General features: G+C 38.4%; 2 protein-coding genes across 2 annotated transcripts in view; one reads left to right on the top strand and one right to left on the bottom strand.

Annotated features, from left to right (window-relative positions):
- Nucleotides 1–2,728: 2,728 nt before the first annotated feature.
- Nucleotides 2,729–8,401, bottom strand: ap2s1 (adaptor related protein complex 2 subunit sigma 1). The gene is given in 5 exon segments (NM_001016325.2): nucleotides 2,729–3,129; nucleotides 3,241–3,300; nucleotides 3,876–3,989; nucleotides 7,909–8,058; nucleotides 8,376–8,401. Coding segments are annotated over 5 exon segments (429 nt in total). The 5' UTR covers nucleotides 8,379–8,401; the 3' UTR covers nucleotides 2,729–3,027.
- A 10,051-nt stretch (nucleotides 8,402–18,452) lies between these two features.
- arhgap35 (Rho GTPase activating protein 35) overlaps nucleotides 18,453–22,741 on the top strand; it is a 39,905-nt gene continuing 35,616 nt past the window's right edge. Inside the window, exon 1 of the mRNA XM_031891234.1 lies at nucleotides 18,453–18,800. The gene's annotated coding sequence lies outside the window, so the exon portion shown is untranslated. The remainder of the gene's footprint in view (nucleotides 18,801–22,741) is intronic.

The following is a 22,741-nucleotide window of genomic DNA, read 5'->3' as shown; positions in this document are numbered from 1 at the left end:
AATTTGGCAGAGAAAGAAATGTGGAAACATGCTTTGCAATGTCATGCAGCCTTTCACAAATCATTTACTCCTATAAGTATATATGCACATATTTACATAGGTACACACAAGCATGCTTTTCACTCATGCTTCTCTGTTCTGTACACTATAGCACCATTTTCTATCTGCATCCTCGCCCACTGACCTGAACTCAAGGCTAAGCAAATTTATTGTACATTTCAAATGGTGCAAAAGTCAATTTCAGTGTAGTTTTTCTGAATCTACACTATTGCCTTAGCAAGAAAACTTAGATAACCTCTTCCAGGAAGAGATTATCTGCTGGCTTTGCAGGATTATGCAGTCATAGCACCACCTACAGGTCACAGAGACAAATAAATGAGGCTGATCTCGTTGGCATACGTATTTTTTTGCATAGTAAAAAAGAAAAAAAACAATATTGATTATTTCGTGTTTTTAAAGTTTCTGTTATTTTAAGACACATGCTTCATAAATCCTGCTTTCTAGCTTTGCTACTACTGTCTAATTTTAGTCAATATACAGTAGAACTATCATACTGAAAGAAACATTATGGGACAAATTAATAACTTTTTAATCAAAACAATTTTGGAAGGATCCATCTATCCCCAGGGACTTAGGTGTGACATTGGTCTAGTCTAAAAAGGACAGGCATGTAACACAGGGCCAAATGCCAGGTAGTAACATGGAAATTCTTGCATTTTAGACACATTTTTTTCATGTGTTTGACACATGTTTAAGACTATTATATTTTGTCTGGTTGTACTCGGGAGCTTTCAGTGTTGCAGTTTGTGTTTTATTGCCTTTTTTAGACATAACTTGCTGCATTCTCTTGCACATGACCCACGTTCAAAACTCAAAAGAAAAAAAGGTTGTGTTTGGATCTCTCAAAAACTCACTTTGCTGCATTTAAAAAAACACATATAAATGCAATATCTGTGTTTTTTTTGCGCTCCGCATGGGTTTGCAAATGCTTAAAAAAATGCCTGTGTGTAAGAGCCCTTATGCTGTAATATGGAATACAGGGAATTTTCAAGAACTGTCACATTTCCCAGAAAAAGCAGTAATAACAAGTCTATGATCCCTTTCTACTGGAAAAAACATTTTCCCAGGAGATAAACACCCAAAGGACCCACCCCTTAAGTACATTATTATAGGGAGCCAAAATGTAAAAACAAAAGTCCAATAAAATCCTGTGTATGAAAGTTCATCCAATAATTTGTTTCTCCATCCATTTGGTACACTGACCCTGTTGTATGGAGTGTCACAATAAATTCACACTTTCAAGGTTTTTATATACGTAAGTGTATAAGAGGCTTGTTGTTCCTATAGGGTTCACTTATGTACATGTTAGTCTGGTGGTAGTGCATAAAGTAACTTCAAATAAGGCCTTATTGCTTAGGATTTGTTTCAGAGAAATGCAAGCCATCTAAAGTACATGTGGGGTTTTGCTCATGAGGATTTTTTTGGGAAAATTTACTGTGGTAATCGTGATCCCCTTGAAGTTCAGAGGCCGCCTGTCCTACTCCCTGGTGCTCCGAGGGGAGCAATTCCTGAACAAGCATATATATGTAAGGGTTAAACCACCCTTGACCCCTATCTAAATGTTAAGCATTGGAGGGGCAGCCCATAAATCTCCTGCAAGCAGAACAGACAGCTGTCAAGGGGGATTGCAAAAAAGACAGAGATGAGAAAACTGCAGAAACGATTGCGTGTTTCAAAGCAGCTTAAAATGTTAAACAGACATACATTACAAAGATTTAATTTACTGCAAAGAACATATTTATGTATTTTAAATGACTTTACATCCCCTTTAAGTCATTTGTGTCAATTTGGCATTCCATGACCTGTAAAAAAGCATTCAGTCTTTTTATGATCATCAAATTCCAGTATCCTTAGAGAAGGGAGCTGGTTTCCCTTAGCAGATACCCTATTAGTGATGAATTCATTTTGATAATGTTTATTTATTATGAAATGGAAACTACTCCGCTTCACTGAAAGAAATCTCTTTTAGTTAGTAATAGCTTCTTATCAGTATCTGCACTTTAATTTTCAAACACAAAAACTGTCCAAAGATATCAGCTTCTAACAAATTGGTTTTATTAATATTAGTGGTTGTTTATTTCAGTGGTCAATGGACAAAAAAAAATGCACAGCTGAGCCACAAAAAGTGTCATGCTGCCTTCACCAGCTGTATGCACCCCACAATAACTATTAGCAGAACTCCATTATGTGCTGCTTCTGTGAAGATTTCAATCCATACTGGCAAGTACAACTTTAAGGGGAGTATGGGATTTGCACCATGGATTGTTCTACTTTGCACAGGATCTTGGTATACACCAGGTTAACTTGTGTTTTGTTGAGATTCCACTGAGTTCTGTAAATCATTAGCACTAGGTGTGTTAGCACATTTAGGCAGCACACAACCCATATGTTACTGGGGAAGCACCATTACATTTCCCGGTGCTGCACATTCTGACTGTGCTGGTGCATGACACCAGTGGAGGGGGGGGCACATGAAATGTTACCAAATCAGGAGAATGTAAACTTAACTGCACAGAGCTGCTGTTAATTTACAGTACACACAAGGTGTTTAAGTTCCTCCTTAACAAAGTACTTTAACTATATTCTCTCCCTTCACTTGGGGCCAGTTTATCTGCAACCAGCTCACTACAGCACATCATCCCTTCTCCAATTCTCTCCCACAGCATCATTATACACAGAATATTTTATTGTTTTCACATTAAAAGTTAAAAAACTTCATTTGTTTGAGAAGAGAAAACAAAAGAGACAGGGGCAGGTAGGATATAGAGTTATGGATTAGAGGCAGTAATGGGTCACATAATAATGAATAAATTGAAACAGAATACAGAGGTAATTAGTGAGGGCAATGCAAGAAGGTTTAGCTCCTGCTTGGAATGTTATTCAAGACTGAAAGGGGAAGACATATATATATTTATATATACACAAGATGCTGGAGAGTTTAGGTGGATGGCAGCTCAGAAGTCACTCTCACTCCAGGGACTGGAGCATCAGCAGCTGCTTCAAAACTTTTGTCTGACTTGTTTCTCTAATTTCACCAGCCAAAAACATTTCATCCACCACTGTGTACACCTAAAATGAAAAAGCAAAAGTTTAATAGAAAGAAACAAAAGGCATTGGAGAGAGAAGCAACTGATAGGAAAAGGGTGAGATTTACTAATGAATGTGAAAGAGCAGTCTTACCTTGTAGAAATTGAACACCAGATCTAATTCACATACATTATGGAAGTACTCATTTAACACCTAAAGTAAAAAAAAAAAGCAAATTAGACATATATATTAGTGAATATATTTATATTTGTATCATTTATAAAGCACATTGTTTATTTACCCATTTCTAAAAAAGTGTTTTTAAATCAATAATTAAGCAATAATGGCATGAGTAACAGCACTTCATTGGTCTGCCAAAGTGAATACTTGTACAGTTATTGAAAGCATATTTAGATGTTCACACAAGACTGTGTAGACTCTGTTAGGCTTACGCTGGGTCCTCATTAAAAACTGGAGTTGTGAAAACACCCTGCCCCTCATATTAGTAATATCACTATTTGTAGAAACTGTAGACTGGGTTTGAAACTGGAAGGGTCAGGGAGATAAAGGGTGAGAGGGTTATACTGACATAACAATGAATAATTTGGGATTAGAAAAAGCTAATTAGAAAAGGCATACCTCTTTTAGAATAATCTTTTTTAATCTCAAATATTTAATTGTTCTGTCAGTATAACCCTCTCACCCTTGATCTCTCCAACCCTCCAAGTTTCTTTATTTCCATTTCATTTTGTTTTAGCTCACTGTCCATGTTTATACCATCTACTTACCTCTACAAAGTTGTGGATGGCTTCCAGATAAGCCAGGTTATTATCTGTCACGTCCACGCATATACAGAAATACAGCCCAGCATAACGGCGGTATATGATCTTAAAGTTCCTAAACTAAAAAAAAAGGTATGACAGGATGCTTTTTGGATACAGCATAGGAACAGGAAATGGAAGAATTTGCAAGAAGGTTTTGTATAGTTGTTTATGTTAACTATAGCTGAGTTAGTTTAAATGCCATTTATTAAGAGGCAGAGAATCATCCCCTATACTGGCAGCTTTTCCCTGTGTCAGTATGCTTTCCAGAGCCAAAATCCGCTCCATAAGCCTGCACACAGGCACAGGAAAAGGCTGCCAGCGTAGGGCCTGATCCTTGGACTATGTTTATTCGCAGGCCAAGAATCAGCCCCATCTGGTATTAGCCTTACTGAATACTGGGTCCAAAAGGGTGCTTTTGTAAACATAGTATGAAGCCAATCAACATCCCTTCTTTCCTCTCCACCGACGTATTGCTGCTGGGGAAACATACACAGTGCAAAGTTGCCTGTATTGTGTATGTTTGCATGTTAGCCGAGAGGAAAGAAGGGATGTTTTGTTACCAGTTGCAGCCGATATTAATCGTGGGCTACAAAATTCCCCATCTGTCACTGCCCTTGGGCAGTACACAAGATGATTAGTGGCCCGCGATAAATCTCCTCCATTGCGGGCGACTAATCTATGAATGCTTTACAGTACAGGTATAGGACCCATTATCCAGAATGCTTGGGACCAAGGGTATTCCGGATAAGGGGTCTTTCCATAATTTAGATCTCTATACCTTAAGGGCTCTGGCACACGGGGAGATTTCAGCACATTTCGGGTGCTGAAAAACTAGGCTTATACTCGAGTATATACATTAAGTCGCTGGTGGGATGGCACACGCTGCGCAGGTGATTTCGGCAAATCGCGAAGTTGCCTCACGAGGCATTTTTGGCAATTTGCTGAAATCGCCTGCGCAGCGTGTGCCATCCCACCGGCGATTTACATTTTCACCAGTGGGATGCTAGTTTGGGGAGATTAGTCGCCCGCGACAAATCTCCCTTGTCACGGGCGACTAATCTCCCCGAACTAGCATCCCATTAGCACTAATCTCCCCGTGTGCCAGAGCCCTTAGTCTGCTAAAAATCAATAAACCATTAATTAAACCCAATAGGATTGTTTTGAATCCAATAAAGATTATTTATATCTTAGTTGGGATGAATTACAAGGTACTGTTTTATTACTACAGATAAAAAGGAAATCAGTTTTAAAATTCTGAATTATTTGATTAAAATGGAGTCTATGGAGACAGGCTTTCCGTAATTCGGAGCTTTCTGGATAATGGGTTTCCGGATAAGGGATCCCATACCTGTACTAAACTTCATAAAATCGAGTATGTTTTCCTACTGGCAGCTTACTTTAATGCCAGCGTAAAGCAGTCACATGAGATAAGTTGCCCACAGTAGGGAAGATTTATAGCAGGCGACTAGGGCACAGAGTAGACAGTTTTCAGCCAAGAAGGCTGAAACCATATTGGCTTGAAACATTGCTACTCTATACCCTAAAACTGATAAATAAAGGCAAATTATCAACTGAAGTGCTGTCATCCAGATTTCCAAGAGGCACTTTTGTAGCTGGCGACCTAGAACTGGTGCCCAAATTGCACCAAAATACCCGCACAACAGGACTTATTTAAGCGGGATAAACCCTGCTGATTTTAAATAGTAGCAAACCATATAACGTTTCATTATATATGGTTTGCTACTATTAAGAATCAGCAGGGTTTATCCCACTAAAAGATATTTCATAAAATACCAGCACAACAGGACTTATTTAACTGGAGAACAGATCTGTTAATTGTCTAAAGTTCTGTTCCAACTATCAGCAACTTACTACAAACTAAAAAGAAGGAATGAAGGAAAAATAAAGGCAGTATGTAATATCAGTATATTTTCTAGTTGGATACCACTTCAAGTTAAGCAGCTCAGGATATTTCCTTTTTTGCTTTCTTTCAAATATGCTCATTAATCATCTTGAAGCCAACTCAGAAAGAAGCATTGCAGTGCTTGCAGATTTCACAAAACTGTACACTAAAACTGATCCATAACAGAAGTTTCCATTTTACAAAGATATTTATATTAACTAGGAGACTGGAAGGATAAACAACAGATGTTAAATACTATTTTATTTTATAGACTGTTGAGCATTGGGAGGAATAATAAAATATGCACTAACATGCACAAAGTGTGTTGATGAATGGTGAATGATCTGTGGGGTTTTTATATAAGGACTTTTCACTGGAAGCCATCAGGCTTGATGCAGCCTTCCAATACATTTCTTTGCCTCTCAACCTGCCTATGTGATATAATTATAACATAAATTAACTCACAAACATGCTATAGAGCAGGTAATTGTATGGATCTGTTAATCCAGGGATTTTAATGATTGTAAGGGTGCATGACATTCAACTTAATAGTGTATTGGGTGTAGAAAGGGACTTATGTAGTCTGGGAAAGGAATATGACCCTCCAAGCTCTCAGACCATATACTTCTTAAAGTAGCTGGGGCAGCAGCAGCTACAACCAATGCTTCTATCCCTGTCTCACAATCCACTCTTCTTGTTTTCTAGCAAACAAACAATCTCTCATGTGCTGGACTACTAAACACAGCAAATTCCCATATTTGAAATATATGAAAACTGCAACTTTTTGGAACTGCTGCACAAAAAAATAGCGTAAAAAATCTGAAACCGCTAAAGTTTTGAAGCAAAAAAAAGGATGCTCCAGGGAAGCAGAGGGACATCTGCCACTGACTTCTATATGATTTTATTATTTTATTATTATTTTGAGGTAAGGTTTATTACACACGAACGTAGGTTCTGAGCAAAAGATAGTCAAAACAACAGAACAGCACTGAGTTTATATAGACTTTGTCACATTGTAGCATATGTCATAAGAAACGTATGAGCATCATCAGTTTTACCAGTGTACGTGCATAGAAATATCTGTTCACAGAACAGAAAACAAGATGTTTGCCAAATAGGTGGTTCTGTCTTCAAGGCTATAGTTGACGTAACTAAGGCTAGCTTGAGAACAGAACCCATCTAAATCGGGCGGGGGGGGGCGGGGCTGTGGGTGAATTTGCACACACAGAATTTATTCTTTATCAATCTCGACAAGTTTTAGCTGCCTAATTGTCATATTTGGATTTTTAGCTTTCTTGATGCAAAGTAAATCTTAAAACATTAGCAACTTTATTTCTGTGCTAAAAAATCCGAATCAGGGGCAAAAAAATGTGACCGTTTGTAAATGGCCCCCTTAAAGGGGACACAAAGGATAAATGGGAAAACCCTAATTTTGTAGGCAATTATGAGTAATATACGGTGCTGGTTTCACTTTGTGCTAAAAATTAATCCTATCTGTAACAATGGCCCCTTTATTGGAGCTCCCTATAGATCCTATCACTTCTCTGTCCGAGTTTGAAATGGAGAGTGGGCGTGTCCTAACGGTCCCTGCCAGATGCACAGTAGGAGGGGGAGAGCCAATCACAGCCCTGCAGTCACACAAGCAAAGACAGGCTTCAGTTCCCTATCAGGTCAGCCTAGCTGCTGATTGGTTCCTATCCTACAGTGCAATGTATGGAGGGTCACCAGCTCATCCAGAGAATGCAGCCAGCAGGAAGTGGAACAGATGGGCGGGGCTAGTGGGGTTTTTGTGGAATTTCTTAATAAATCAGTCAGAAACACAAGTTTTTAAAGCACATTCCTTCTATATCTAGAGGAGTATAATTCACTGGTACATTCATAATTTTTATAGGATGTCTCCTTTAAAGTTGCAGCTAATAATAATAGAAGGCTAAGGATTCAATAAGTAGGGTTTACATTAAAGATGACTGTTTTCCAGTCTATATATATATATATTGTATAAAAGCACAAGCATGTCCTGAAAAAGATCCATTCTTGGCAGGGGAACATGGGTTTGGAAGAAAGCCCTCATGGGTTACAGGACCCAGTACTTACCTCCACAAAATTGGTGTGCTTGGCATCCCTGACAGTGACCACAGCATGGACCTCCTCAATCAGTTTCTGCTTTTCGTCATCATCAAACTGCATGTACCATTTGGCCAGGCGGGTCTTCCCGGCACGGTTCTGGATCAGAATAAAGCGGATCTGGGGCGGGGGTAAGAAAGAACGTTTTATACAAATAGAATAAGTGGGAAATACTGGGTACAGTGTCTCTGACTGAGCATAAGCTTACTAAGCTGTATAATATCATAGCCCTGTACGCCAAACAGCCTTTATAGCGGCTAAAGCCTCCATTTGCTTAATGGGCATTCGGTTGACAGGAGCCAATAATACCTACATTAGTACCTGCCGTATTATTATATACATGTATTATACACACATACAACCTTCCAATTCTTGTTAACAGTGTACAACATATATACATACATTTACATTTAAGCACATATATGCAATAGTCTTACCATGACTGTGATCACTCCCTTCTTTTCCTTCGTTTCCTGTCAGGAGCTCCGGATTTCCGGAGGAACTACAACTTCCAGCATTCACCGCGTTACAGACAGGATATTGCGTTCCGCGAGAGAAAGCATATGTCAATGAAACAGAGGTCGCCTGTGAATGCTTCCCAGAATGCAACGGAACGTTATATTGATATGATATATTCTGGGACCTGAATATCCTATTTACTGGATATTAAACCCAAACAATCGCATTTTAGGATGTGTTATATTACTATATAAAAACGCATGGGTAATGACACAATATTTAATATACCTTCGTACCACTTAGGGGGATCTGCATGCATACACTGGTGTAATGGAAAGTTGAAAGACGTCTCCCCCCACTGGTCATAATGAAAAAATGCAATTGTAAGCAACTTTCCAAAATATATTAATTTTAATGTTATTTGTAAATGTAATTGCTTTTGGAACCAGTATATGTCCCGCTGTTTTATTCTGTACACTCCTGCCTCAGAGTCTGACTTCTTCTGAAACAATGTAGCAGATATGGAATGCATTGTGTATATATGTACTGGACCCAATAACAAAGTATTTTTAGGGCTCCTAAAACTTTAAGAGAAATTTCTCAATAATTAGGCCGCTACACTCTTGGACCCCCCTTCAGTGACAAGGTCTGCTTCTACTATGCCTAAGTACCTGACTGACTTCTGTTCTTGTTTCACTAGAAAGGAATAAACAAATACTGACTTTTGCAAATAACTTTAAAACGATTTTACATTTTCAGATAATGTATATTGTGCAGTGGCTGAGAATTACAGCTTGTTTCATAATGCAAACAGTTTTTGGGTGGAGAACCCCTTTAGGCGTATGATAGCATTTAGTTTGTTATCTGTATCTTTCAGTTGGCAAGCAGCTCTATACACAAACTGCATTCAATTCAATGTTTAATCATTTAGTTTCCAAACAAGTATTTATAGCAAGTAACTCAGAGTTCTGAGTACATGTTCCACACTGCTTACAGAATAATACACAATAATTTTTGTGCAGGCACTTACAGGATGGTAGAGAACATATGCCACTCCATGCTATTTAGCAGTGACCATTGTGTGATCATATTGGATGAAATTTGTTTATTTTGGAGAAATGTTTTTAAGTTATTAGCAATTCCTGACCTCAGCAAGTCTGAGAAGTCATTAGCCAACAAGAAATCATAATTTATAATGGGTCAGATCCTACACTAATAAAATGAATATTTAGACCAAAAAGCAGTAATGAGTGGCAAGTTGTATGGGAGATCCTAAGATCAATACTACCAATTGCAGTGTTTTTACTGGCATGCCTGGTTTAAATGCAATTCAAAAAGCCTTTTGCCTACAGTAGTGATATTTGTAGTGAACACAATGGGTATTTCTGGGACTGCAGTGTATTGCTCCCACGTCTGCTGCTAATATTATTCTCATAGTACATTTCCTGCAGTGGTATGACTGGCACATCTTTCAGTAGCTGGCCCACACAAGTGATCCAGAATCAGTGGCTAGGTAGATGTTGCAGAACAACAACTCTCAGCGTAGAGTGTAGGTTGTGAGGAATTGGTAGGAGTTCAGCAATAGCTGGAGAGCCACACATAAAGTTTTGTACTCTGACATTTTAGCATCAACAATGAATATGCCTCTCCCATAGGTGAATACACTACCACAGTCCACTACCTACACTGATGCTGGTTTTTCAAACTGCTTTTATGCTACCTTGGCATTTTCAGGGAGTCACATATAGTATATACATTCTTTGGTAGGTTTCAGTGTTTCCCAGCTAACAAAAAAAAAAATAGTCATTACAAAAGAGAGCTAGTGACATTAATTCAGATAAGACAGATGAGATCAATTGCAAGAGATATTTTATAAAGGTTTATTGTTTAATGAGGTTTTTCTTCAAATGTATTTGTTATAGGGAGTCACATCTTTCTTCTTCTGAATTTGGTGTAGAAGCAGTTATGCATTTCAGATTTTTTTTTGGCTGCATGTATCATCATCTCTCAGTATCTAATTTCTCTAATTGTCTTGGATCTGTCATCATATTCCAAAGGAATAAGCATTAAATATTTGCTGCTTTATTTATGATCCAAACCAAAATATGAAAACCTGTTTTGATGACCAGTTTATTAGCCAGAGTACTGTTTCACCAGTTTATACTAATGTGATTTGTTTGTGTATTTACACAGGGGGAATGCACTTCTCTATGCAATGGAATTCATAGATTTAACTTTTTTTCCATAGAGCTGCAATGAAACAGTGCCAGAAGATGATTTGTGCTTTACAGAAAATGCTGTACATTGATTTTTTAAATGGAGTATCGTCAGATGAAGCCTAAAAGTTTATATAGTGCTTTCAATGAGAGGTTGAGACAAGAGTCAAGTAAATCCTGCACTCTCCCATGCAACATTATCTCACTTTCCCAAAGTTCCTCAATATCCAATGCAGTCATCCTAAACCTTGAGGCTGGTGGCAATGCTCCCTCTAAGCTGTGTGTTTGTGCACGCACACACAAAGTTTGACACCCGTTCCCACAAGAAATTGTCGTGCACACAAGGAATTCTGCATTAAAACACATAATTTTGTACTGTGCTAAAAAGTGCACACCAAAGAAATTTTTGGTGCACACAGCCAAGAAGAAATTAGAGGGAACATTGGCTGGGCCTCACATGCCATTCTTTAAACCCCCACGTGGAATGCTGTGGAATGATGTTTTGGAACATCTACTTGCATGCCTGGGGTTTATTTTTGCATTGCTCCATCTAAACGGTTGTACTGGCACAGTCATTAGTAAATCGAAAAATACATTATGGCATTTTTTTTAGCCCCCTGGAAAATGCAGTTTTACCTTATTTGCGCAACACTGCACCTTTCTGTGTCTTCAATTCATGGTCAGTAAATATCAAAATTGTTTCATCCCATTGACCACACTCCTCAAAAGCATTTATTTCTGCTTTTCATAGTATTTTGTCAATGGAAATAAAGGTGTTTTGAACAGTATTTCTGACAAGTGACAGCAAGGAAAGAAGCAGAGGAGTGTCCTTGTTGGTCATTAATTAAAATCATAAAGCTGACCGTAAGAAGGTAAATATGCACACATTACTATTTGAATGGTAAATTATCCCAGATACACCATGTAGGCGGGGCTGGATTACCTGCTGTCTAATGTTATGGGCCTAGTGCCGGAAATAGAGAATTTAAATGAATGGTATGGATAGAGCTCCATGCCATCTCTTGGCTGTGCATCTCCTGCATTTCTCTACTGCAGCATCTGTCCCACTCCCAGACTATTTGCATGTGTCAGAGGTGGAGGGAGGCAGGGCACTCACTTGCTGTAAAGTGGCTTCCTTGAAGTAAGATGGTAGGTGGGGGCCCCAAAAGCACTATCCTGTCTAGGGCACCATTTATTCTAATATGACTCTGCATGTAGGGCTGGTAATTTTAAACAACAATTTTAGAATACCATGACTGTTTTAAATACAAAATGACAGCATTGCATGACATTAAAGTATATGGGTATACAAACCTAGCAGTAAGACAGGGTAGCACTATAAAGAGGGTTGTGGTATAAAGACAGAGGACAGTATTTTTAGGTCTGGAATTCTGACACCATTGGCTAAGTGAATGCTACCTTCAGGCCCGGGCCTAGGGCGGCACAACTTTAGGGGCATGCCACACATACACATTGCTCACATACGCACTGGATACAGTACACATTGTGTCCTGTCATCAGTGCTCCGTAGGTGCGCTAAATCAACGCGCATGCACCACACAGAGGGGGTGGGTAATGAGGGTGGCCTCCAGGCGGCTTCATTTCAAATCCAGTGCTGCTACCTTGTCAAAATAATGCATTTTTAAACTTAACACTACTGGCTGGGAACTGAATAGATAAAAATCATTTTATAAATGTGAAAAATCATGTCACTGGCATAACAGCAAAATATTATACTTGTATAAAGACAGCAGTGCTCTGCTATCCATGTGCCACAGGCTGACATTGCAAAGCATCCTCACTGCTGCCTTAGTAAAGTGAATTCTGCCTGTGGTTGCTTTCCTGCTGGATATGCAACTGGTATTGCTGCACATCCAATCAGCTGCACATCAAGTGAAAGAGGGAATGGATAATGACCACATCTGGGTAGTTAGTTGAAAGTTCTGGCTATAGTGTGGGTGGACTGGAACTGTAAGACAAAGAGAAAGGATCATTAGGAACATTCGGCACATGGAGGGGAGATAAGGAAGTAGAGATATTAGTATGTGGCAAGAGTAGGGGAAGAAGAAGAGCATGGCACAAGGCATGAAAAGCATTCAGAAATAGACTGCAGACACCTACGCCAATTCTACAAAACAGGCAGTGCACAAACTGAAAAAAATAGCTGCATTGGGCCAATTTTTTGCATTTTGCACACTGACCTAGAATGATTCTTAAAGTGTGCAAAGTGCAACTGTAATCCGCAATGAGGCAAAGGTTTATATGGTAAGTAAAAATAAGTTATATAGGCTTCCTATACAGTAGTAACAGTAATAGGATATAAACTATAGTACTTACATTTTGTACAAAATTACTTATGATTCTAATTATTATCAATATAATGATTATCAGACTTTTTTTTTTAATTCAGGCAAGTTTATTGAGAAGATTTAACAGCAGTTTCAGCATATATACATCACATTTATGAGGCAGAGTTATACAATGTAGTAAGGTTTTAGTATATGACATGTTTTGCAGTAACAAAAGTTGCAACAGCATTTGAAAATACATTGTAACCTTTTCTTTTGTATGCATTTTCCTTTCCCTTGTCATTTCTGACCGTTTCCCTCAGGATGTTGGCACATAGTACAGTTTACAAACATATTATTTTAAAATGCTTTAAGAAAATACCGCCTGTAGCTCTCTTAAGTGGATTTTTCTAGCCATTTTTCCCATATTTTTTTGTGTTTTTTGGGAGCTCCTCTAGTTTTATATATTAGACTTTCCAATGTCCATAGGTGTTTGACTTCAGAGAGCCAATGTGAATATTTGGGGGGTGTTGAGTCTTTCCATTTCCTTGTTATTGCTTTTTTTGCTAAAAAATAACATTTTCTGGTGAATACACTAAGATGTTGTTTGAGTAGTTCTTTGAGTCCTATGCCTTGCAGACACACCTGGGGGGTTCTTGGGAGTTTCACCTCTAAGATCAGGTCCAGCTTATTCAAAACCTTGGTCCAATATTTACCCAGGACAGATGCATTAGTGTGGCGTTTTCTACATGGCATCTAGGCCATTCCAATGTTGTATTTGGGAATATTTGATGCAGCTTAGCTGGAGTGTAATATGCTCTATGTACAAAATATAGTTGTATCTCAGACTTACATTTACAACAAATAACACTAATGTAAAAAAAAGTGAAAACATCTGTCTGCTAACCCAAAGTCATCAGGCTTAAATGCACTGCAGAGCACCAGAACTCTGCCACAGGTAAAGACAGGTCCATGCCCTTATTTTAATCAAGGATGTGTACATTTACTGAAAGCCTTATTTACTACCTCAAGTGCAGACACATTAAAATGGACTCAAGGTTGTGCCTGTATTAAAACTCTTCATTAAAGGCACTGCATACAAACTAACTTGTTGCACTGAGCACTGATGAGTCTGTTCTGCCATTTTGGCTGATTGTGGGCAAGTAAGCTTATAGACTATGGGGAACCCTGGAGCTACCACCACCTGGATGTGTCTACACATCAAGTTGCACAAGTAGGCACCAGACATGCAGAGTGAATCAGACGCTAATGCTGTTTATAATGCATGTGCTGAAAGTGATATAAACACACTTTGAAAATGTTAGCTGCAAATTGAACACAGTTTTCAACAACTGTACATGCACAATATCAGTGCACACAACTTTGGAGGGCTACCATATGCCAGACTGGAACTAAGCTCTTATTATCATGAGCAGATATATGGTGACGCACTTGGTGCATTCATTCTGGGGCACTTAGAAAATGATTTGTCAGTGGATATTCCATACAGTGCCACATGCAACACTGTCACATAAAAGTCATACAATTTTAGTATAAGTAGTCTGCATAGTGGAAGTACACTGCCCTCTAGAGAGCTAACTCAAAAAGTTACAGTGTATATTAGGAATGCAGGTGTGCCTGCCTTTTTGTCACCTTCTCCCTGCACTGTATTTGAGTGTGTTTAACCCATAAATAATTGGTTATTTCATATGTATTTGTAAACATCAGCATAAACCAACCAAGAAAGGGAACACATAACTACAATTCTTGTGCACATTGCACATTTTCTTATGGATGCTGTATATAGTATATGACCTTTTCTTCCAAAGGAACAATTTTTTCAGAGCTCTTCATCAATGGGGGTTTCCATGCAAAACATGTTCCGTTGTGGGGAAAGGTGGGCACCATATAGAGAGAGCAACCCAGGGTCCAAACCAGGCTCTGACTAGAAATCTGTGCATTCTGGCAAATGCCAGAGGGGGGCTGCTGTAAGATGCCATAGACAGTCCCTATTTATTGGCTCATTGGGGCTGTGTGGGCCTCTGTGTACTTAAAATGCCAGGGCCTATTCTGAATCCCAGTCCAGACCTGGTTCAAGCTACTACTAATCCATCTCTGGCATTAGTATTAATTACTGACACAAGGACCTTTTTCACAGCTGACATTGTGTTTTTCTTACTATATGTGGCGTTAAAAGGACAGACATTTCACCTGTAGAATAGATTTTTAAAACCTACTGGATTTTTTTCAACAGGTTTAAATCTCCAAGTGTTTGTATTTTAAATAAAATTCATCAATGAAATACAATTAATAAAAATAACTGTGATTTACTGAATACATATATATACAAATTAATTAAAAGAGCTGGATGGGCTATATACACCAGGTTGTGGGAAACCTAATAGCTCAGACACACCAGGTTCAAACAAGACAGGACATACTTTGTCTTAAAATAAGGGACAATTTCAGACTGCCAAGTCCCTTTCTTGGGAACAATTAATAACTAGGTACGCTCAATAGACAAATTCAAATGGGTTTTCTTTTAGGCAAGGTTGGATTGTTATGGCTGCCAATCACTGAGAATGGCTGATCTCATTAATAATAAAGGCAGTATGTAGTATATTTGTGACCAGCAGTGCAGTATTGTTGTCTCTTACCCATATGTAAAATGTTCGCAATGTATATTACTTTATTACATAGCATCATTGAATTCAACTTTGTTCCACTGCCATGGTCCATATACAGGTTACATTCCGGAGCTCAAAGACCTATGCACATAGTTTAAACGTTCAGGGAACTGTGCAACAATAAAAAAACATGGCACTTTCTGCCCATGTTTTACACTTTGCACCTTGCCCTGCACATTCTGAGCCTTGATGGACACATGATGTTCCAAAAGCTAGCAAGAATATTTTTAATTAATCATTGCAGATCTTGTTTTTTCAACATTATTCTAATTTTCTATACAATATACCTTGTTTTCTGAACTAAATTAAACCCTAAATTTATATTTAGGGTTGATCCAGATCAAAACTGCCTGCTTGGTTTTCTAAATTAGGAAATACTCATTGATTGACAAGGAGAGCAGCCAACTGCCGGTCGCCATTTCAAAGTTGTGCTCGCTGATGTCACAAGCCCCACCCCTAGTGTCACTTGTTCCGCCCCCTGACATCACTGCCCCCTTTCCTGCTGCTTTAAGGTGGCAGCCCTACACATACCTGACCAGAAAGGCAGAGTTGTGCTTTAATCTAATTATTCTAATTACTATTATAGGGCCCCCAAGATTAGATTGTTACTCTGTACACCCTTGTTTGTTAAATTATTGTAATATCTCTGTTTGTTAAATTTTAATGTAAAGTACTGCGTAATTTGCTGGTGCTATAAATAAATGATGATAATGCAAACCAACATTTGTATAATTCACATTAACCGTGAGTGTTATTTTTTGGGTTACTGCAGTTAGAGGACACTTATTTATGGTGACAGATTCTTTTTGTAGGCTATCTTTGATAATAGCATAGTATTGTACCATGTTACCCATAGATCAAAACTACATAGCTTTAATCGCTGACATAGAAGATTAGAAAATACAAATATATGTGTCTAATAAGGCTCCAGCTGCAGGCATGGTATAATACATTAATGATCGTTAAATTTATACAAACTAGCAGCCACAGGGTAAAAACAAGGTTCTAAATCTGACATATATGATACTCTTTGGAGATATATATGGGTAAAAGCTATTCACATATAGAAATGACCCATGCAAACAGGGCCTGAAAATGCACATTGCTTCAATTATTACTATAATCACTGAAATTCTTTTATAAGACATTTGTCTTTTTGTTGTGTCTAAACCAGTACTGTCCAGCTGTTTTAATTGCCTTGGAACAGTTATACCCAGGGGTGATTCAACACTTTCTGAGACCTTCAGAATGCCACCTTCTCTTACCCCTCCCATTTACTTTTTTTAGTGTTGGAGCAGGTTGATGAGGGGCCATATCGCGCTACTGTAGAAAGCTCAATTGCACTCTCTGAAATAGAATCCCATTTTTTTGCCGTCCCTGGAAACCAAATTAACAATGCCACCTGAGGCAAGGTGGCAGGTGTGGCACTGGTTATGCCAACACTACATATTCAGCAGCAGGATTCTATTTCAGTGATTATGTAACAATATTCCTTTTAGCTTTTGGGAGCAATAACAATTCTTTAGAAGACACTTCTCCAGTATGCCTTTCCCCTTCAAACGCAATCACAAGTGTCATATAATTTTGCTGTGAGTAATATTATCAAAAAAAAAACTTAGCCTTATATACAGAAAGAAATACCATAGAATGTGGAACATTTCTGCCCTACTTCTTTAGTTAGGCTTTAGTTCTCCTTTAAAACATAGATTCATAGATTAGATAGATAGATTCTAATAGAATCCAAGATGGGGAGCTCCTGTGCCTGTTATTAAAACCTCCCGATGCCGCAGCAATGTAAATAATAGAAACCATGGGGATTATTAAGTGCAGTGCTACTGTTTACTTGCAAACATTTTGCATTTCTTATTTATACATTCAAAAATGTTGTATCCGGTTAAACCATTGTCTGTTATGGGCAAACACAGAAAAATGGGCAATGACAGAGTGGGCCTAAATATGGATTTTCAGGCATAGCCACATGAGGCAATTTCCTTAAAATAACTTTTACCTCCTTTTAGCTCTAGGCTAGAATAAAGTTTGGTGTCCTTTTACATAACAGGATTTTACCATGTTTAACCCAAGTAGTTAGGGAACAGCAGTACAATGCGAATATAAGCAGGCCCCAGAAAGTGCATGTATTTGTTTTGTTTTTATTCAATACATTTATAACATTTGTAATATCATTAAATATTGCAATATGCAAATAACACAAACATGGGACAATAAACAATGGATTATGTGGGCACAAATGTTTCATGATTCTTACTTTGTTTTAAAATAAATAACAACATTGTTTATTGTTTTAAGGAAAATAATACCTGTATATCCTTTTCCCCTTCATGACAATGTAACTATAATGGCGAGGTCACAGCAATTATTTGGCCCAGAGGTATTCTATGGACATTTAATTCCACCATCTCTTACACCCCTTAGCACAAAAAGTGGCTTGCATTAATTAACAAGAAAAACACATAATACATGATAACAGCAACTAACCAGAATAACAGCAATTATAAATACTTTATATACTGGCCCTTGGTATTTGCTGATATTTAAAACGCTGTGGATCTAAACTTAATTCCAGGGGAAATATACCCCGGTGCTCCCATTATCTTAGAAATCTTATCTGAGCCTGAGTTATAGGTTAGCAGTTCTGACTAATGAGCCCAGAAGTACAGCTCTTCTGTGACTCAAAGGTTTTTTACCCCCTAACTGGCATATGATCAGAACTGGCACATGTACAACTGGAATCTTACTGTCCGGCAAGAACAGAGCTTCAGCTATGTACTTAGCTCAGCGATAGGGAAAGCGTAAGACAGGCATGCATGAGGGTATGGGGGTGTGGTTACCCCATGTTCATAAAAAGGTACTGTAACTACAGCAAATATTGACAGAGTGCTTTCCTTTCGTTGTCTTTCAATAGTAAGACTAGTTGCAACATAAGCCGTTCTTAAAATAATGGGCAAAAAAGAGGAAGAATGAAAATGAAACCAGTAAGGAGACAAAGCACTGCTAGTGCATATGTGAAAAGAACCTCTTATCAGAACTACAGAGATATTTGATATTCTGAGTTATTTAGACACATATGGGAGTTAAACTACATGACAGATTATCCAAGTTATTCATATTGCCTTAGGGAACCAGAAAATCCTCATTCACCCTCCTATGATATGATCTGTGACGTTGATCTGGATGAACAAGTTTTAACAAAGGTAAGTGTTTTCAAAACATGTTTGTATATGCCGTGAGAGAGGTAGTAAAGGGGAATATATACTGTGTTCATAGGTAGGATTTATCTTGTGAAATAATAATACATTTAGGTATAAATGTAGTATTAATCACAGGGAAATGCCTTCTTTTGCATTTCCCACAATTATGCCGAATGCCAGCAAGTAATATAATTTACTTGCAGCAATCCAAATATAAGCAAAGGGGATGGCATTTTCTAGAGATTTGTTGACAAATCTCCCTGTGTGCCATAGCCCTTAGCTTCTTTAGCAGTGCTATAGTTGGTACACTCCTTTTAATCCCCTCTTTCTTAGTAACACAGTAATTTAGGTTGAAAAAAACAACATGTCCATTAGGTTAGACTTTTGATCAAAATGAAACCCGCGTAACTGCTAGCTGATTGAAGAAAGCGAAGACATAACATTTTATTAAGATATTGGGGAAACCTTGTGAAGGGCCTTGACTGTCATGATCACTAATTTCCAGTTTAATGTGTACCTCCCTAAACCACTATATTAAAATAATGGCAACAGGTTATTTGTTATAAGTAGCAGATTCTATATTTAAAACAGTGGGTCTAACTAGAAGTTACAGGATCCCCTCATCATAATCATTGTCAGGCCCCTAAACTTTAGGTATAAGACATTTTACTTAACATATATTGAAACAGTCAGTGCCCTACTAGTCCTCCTATATCTCCTCCCCCTTCCAACAGTCTTCTCTATACTTACTCCCCTAGTCTAGTTTTGGTGCCTCCAATTGCTGCCAGTAAAAAAAAAGGGTTCTACCTGACAAGTAAAGATGACTTGCAACATCTGCTAGACAGCTGGAACTTTCCATAAATCCAACTATATTCTTCTCCAAAAAAGTAAAAATCTCAAATAAGTTATTAAACTCTTTTATCTTCAAAAAGAATGAATGAGTTAATAAACAAGACAAACTTTAACATTATGTCCCAGAAAACATGCAATAACACTATGACCCAGAATACAAACCTCCCTGGAGGCCTTCACCCCGGCTGCAATGATGATGTTAAAACAGAAAAGGTAAACACAGAAACAGATAACCTGCATGGAACCAGAGAAGCTCATATCTTGTCTTTTTTTTAAACAAATACTGGTTCAAATGTAACTAACTACATTTAATTTTTATATAAGGAGATATTGCTTTAGGACAGAATCATAAAGAAATACTTTTCCATGGAGATTAATGGGATACCATCACTTTAAGTGAAGCACTTTAAATGTTATCCTTCCTTAAATATTAAAATAATTGTAAAATATTCAAATATTAATATACCACCAAAATGCCTCAAATTATGAATTTTGCCATTTGAAAGGGTTGTCTTTGTCTAGGCAGTACACTAGCTGTCTGTAAACACAGCAGGTAGATGTCTATCTTCATGCTCATCACAGGTCACACTGCAACCTTCAGGCCCTTGGCAAACAAGTTATTTTGTCCACCACTGTCTTCAGACAGAGAATTGTGATGGACAAAACACCACCCTTCGGCAGATTGTCAGCCTGCGTATAAGCGCAGACTATCTGCCAAGTGGGCCCTTTTTACCTTTTGTATAGGTTATAAGTTGTTTTGAATGTTAATTTGTATGTTCAATGTATATGCCCATTTATTGTACAGCACTGAAGTATATGTTGGCAACAATACAACACTTACAATATTATTATGTTCTTATGCTAATATAAATCATAACCAAACAAGTAGATTCCCTGGCAAGAGGACAACATATGAAGGGCTGCGGGCAGAAATCACTACGCTGCTCATTTGTAGAGGGAAAGACCACCCAGACCAATGGTGTGGGAACGTAGATGAGGCAAAGCAAGTTGGTAACCGAGGGGCACATATCAAATAAGGGTCACGTATTTTTCATCTGTACTCTGAAAGTTTGCAGGGCCCCAGCTTGGACCGCAGCAGAAAGTTCCGGGGCCCCAAAAGGGCGTCAGTGAAGACCATAAAGGGCTGGTCCCTGCTGTACCGTAAGAGTCAGATTCTGCATCTAGCGGTCTCACACTGGTTCCTGCCTAACTTGTACGTTACAACATCCCTTTCACAGGGGTCGCCTAAGACCATCTGAAAACACATATTTCAGATGGTCTAAGGAATAATTTTATGGTTGTGGGTCACCACAACATGAGGAACTGTATTAAAGAGTTGCGGCATTAGGAAGGTTGAGAACCACTGCTATATGACATAATCTTAATACAATTTTACAATTAGTATATGGCAGATAACAAAGCAGGTTGTGTTTATATAAAGTAATGAGGTAACAAAAGGTGACCATGCTTTTTGTAGATGCTGAAGTGTGTTAAGGGTACACCTGTGCACAATATCAAATAGGGCAATCCAACTGGAGACCTGCAGGGTGTACCTGCCTCTCAGGTTGTTCAGAAGCTCTATAGACTTTTCTATATGATGTAATGATCTTAATACAATTTTACTCCCTGAAAAAGCTAGGCAACACTGTACTAAAAAGGCAAGAATTGCTTACACTTATCTGGGCTCTGTTGTTCTTATCTGAACCGATGAGCTGATCATCCCAAGTAGTGTTAGGCCATACAAACGTGGCCACCAGATTGCATTAATCCAATTGCAAGAGGAATAATCAGATTTAAAATCAAAAGATAAAGAAGAAGCAACCTCTCCTGCCATAGGCCTCACAAGAAGCAACTTTGGGAATATGACATTTTCATATTTTTTTGCCATAGCAGTCACTCTGCCCCAGTGTAGCATTGAAACATGTTACATTAATCAGACCTCCACCAATGTGTTCCAAACTTCTGTCAGTTTCATTTTTTAAAAGCAAGGAATTGTCAATTTGAGACTTGGTTAGAGTGGAGCTGACTCCTACAATATTATATTAATTTACACTGTGTAGATTAAAAAGCGTGACAGCCTTTTTATTGCTACCCAAATGTTTATCTTTCTAAAAAAGATTGGCAATGTACAATAAACTCCATTAACCAGTTAACTGAGCACAGGAGGATTTTAAGCCAGTAAAAACACTAGTGCTAGTAACAAAGAAGCTCACTAGTTTCAGATGCCCCCATTAAAGGGCCATGTGTTCCTTAAGATATGGAACATGTTAGTATAACATACAGGGCTGATGAAACTTGCCCACATGATTGTTTGGAACTGCTATATGTGGGTGCTATAGTACTTGTCAGAATAAAGAAAGTGTTGATGACCAGTTATGGCTTACCCTTTTGTCATTCTTTAACGGTCACAAAAAAAAACAGTCTCTGGATGTTGGCGATTTTAAATATCTAGGACAGTAAATGTGTTTGGCCAGAATCTCGCCCTAATTTAGCTTCAAGTAATAATCGCTGAGAGGAAACAAGGCACAGGCTCAGCTTTTCTCTGCCTGCAGCATGCACTCACATCCTCTCAGCTGTTCCTATGCACTAGCAGGCATAGTGTTGGCTTTCCTGCAAACACATTGAATGGACTTTGGTGCAAAAAAGGCATAGTTTAGTGTTTCCTTTTCATTATCTGCTCAGTGTGTCTGCACACAGGCCAACGCTATGCCTGTTACTGTACAAGAACAGCTGAGCAGATGGGGGTAAAATGCAGACAAAGAAAAGCTGAGCCTGGCTTTGTGCCCTCAGCCTTATAAAGCTTCTCACCCTAACTGGGCTTCAGACTGGTTCCCCAGCTTAGGCCCCTGGGGGACACCAGCCCTCAGTTTGAGAACCACTGCCTCATGTATCGGTATTATTTGATATACAACAGCGCAATTGTCCAGACAGCTAGTAGGAATGCCACAACTACCTCTTGTTCTGTGCGGTAACTCGGATGTCAAAGGATGGCGTGCAAAGATAATTGCTAATTTGCAGAAAACTAGTTGCCCAAAGCAACCAGTGCGCTATCATCCTTCATCCTAAGAAAGTACATATAGGATGCATGATTC

Source organism: Xenopus tropicalis, chromosome 8 (genome assembly GCF_000004195.4).
Source record: "Xenopus tropicalis strain Nigerian chromosome 8, UCB_Xtro_10.0, whole genome shotgun sequence".
Taxonomy (NCBI): Eukaryota; Metazoa; Chordata; class Amphibia; order Anura; family Pipidae; genus Xenopus; species Xenopus tropicalis.
This window is presented reverse-complemented; position numbering and strand designations above follow the sequence as displayed.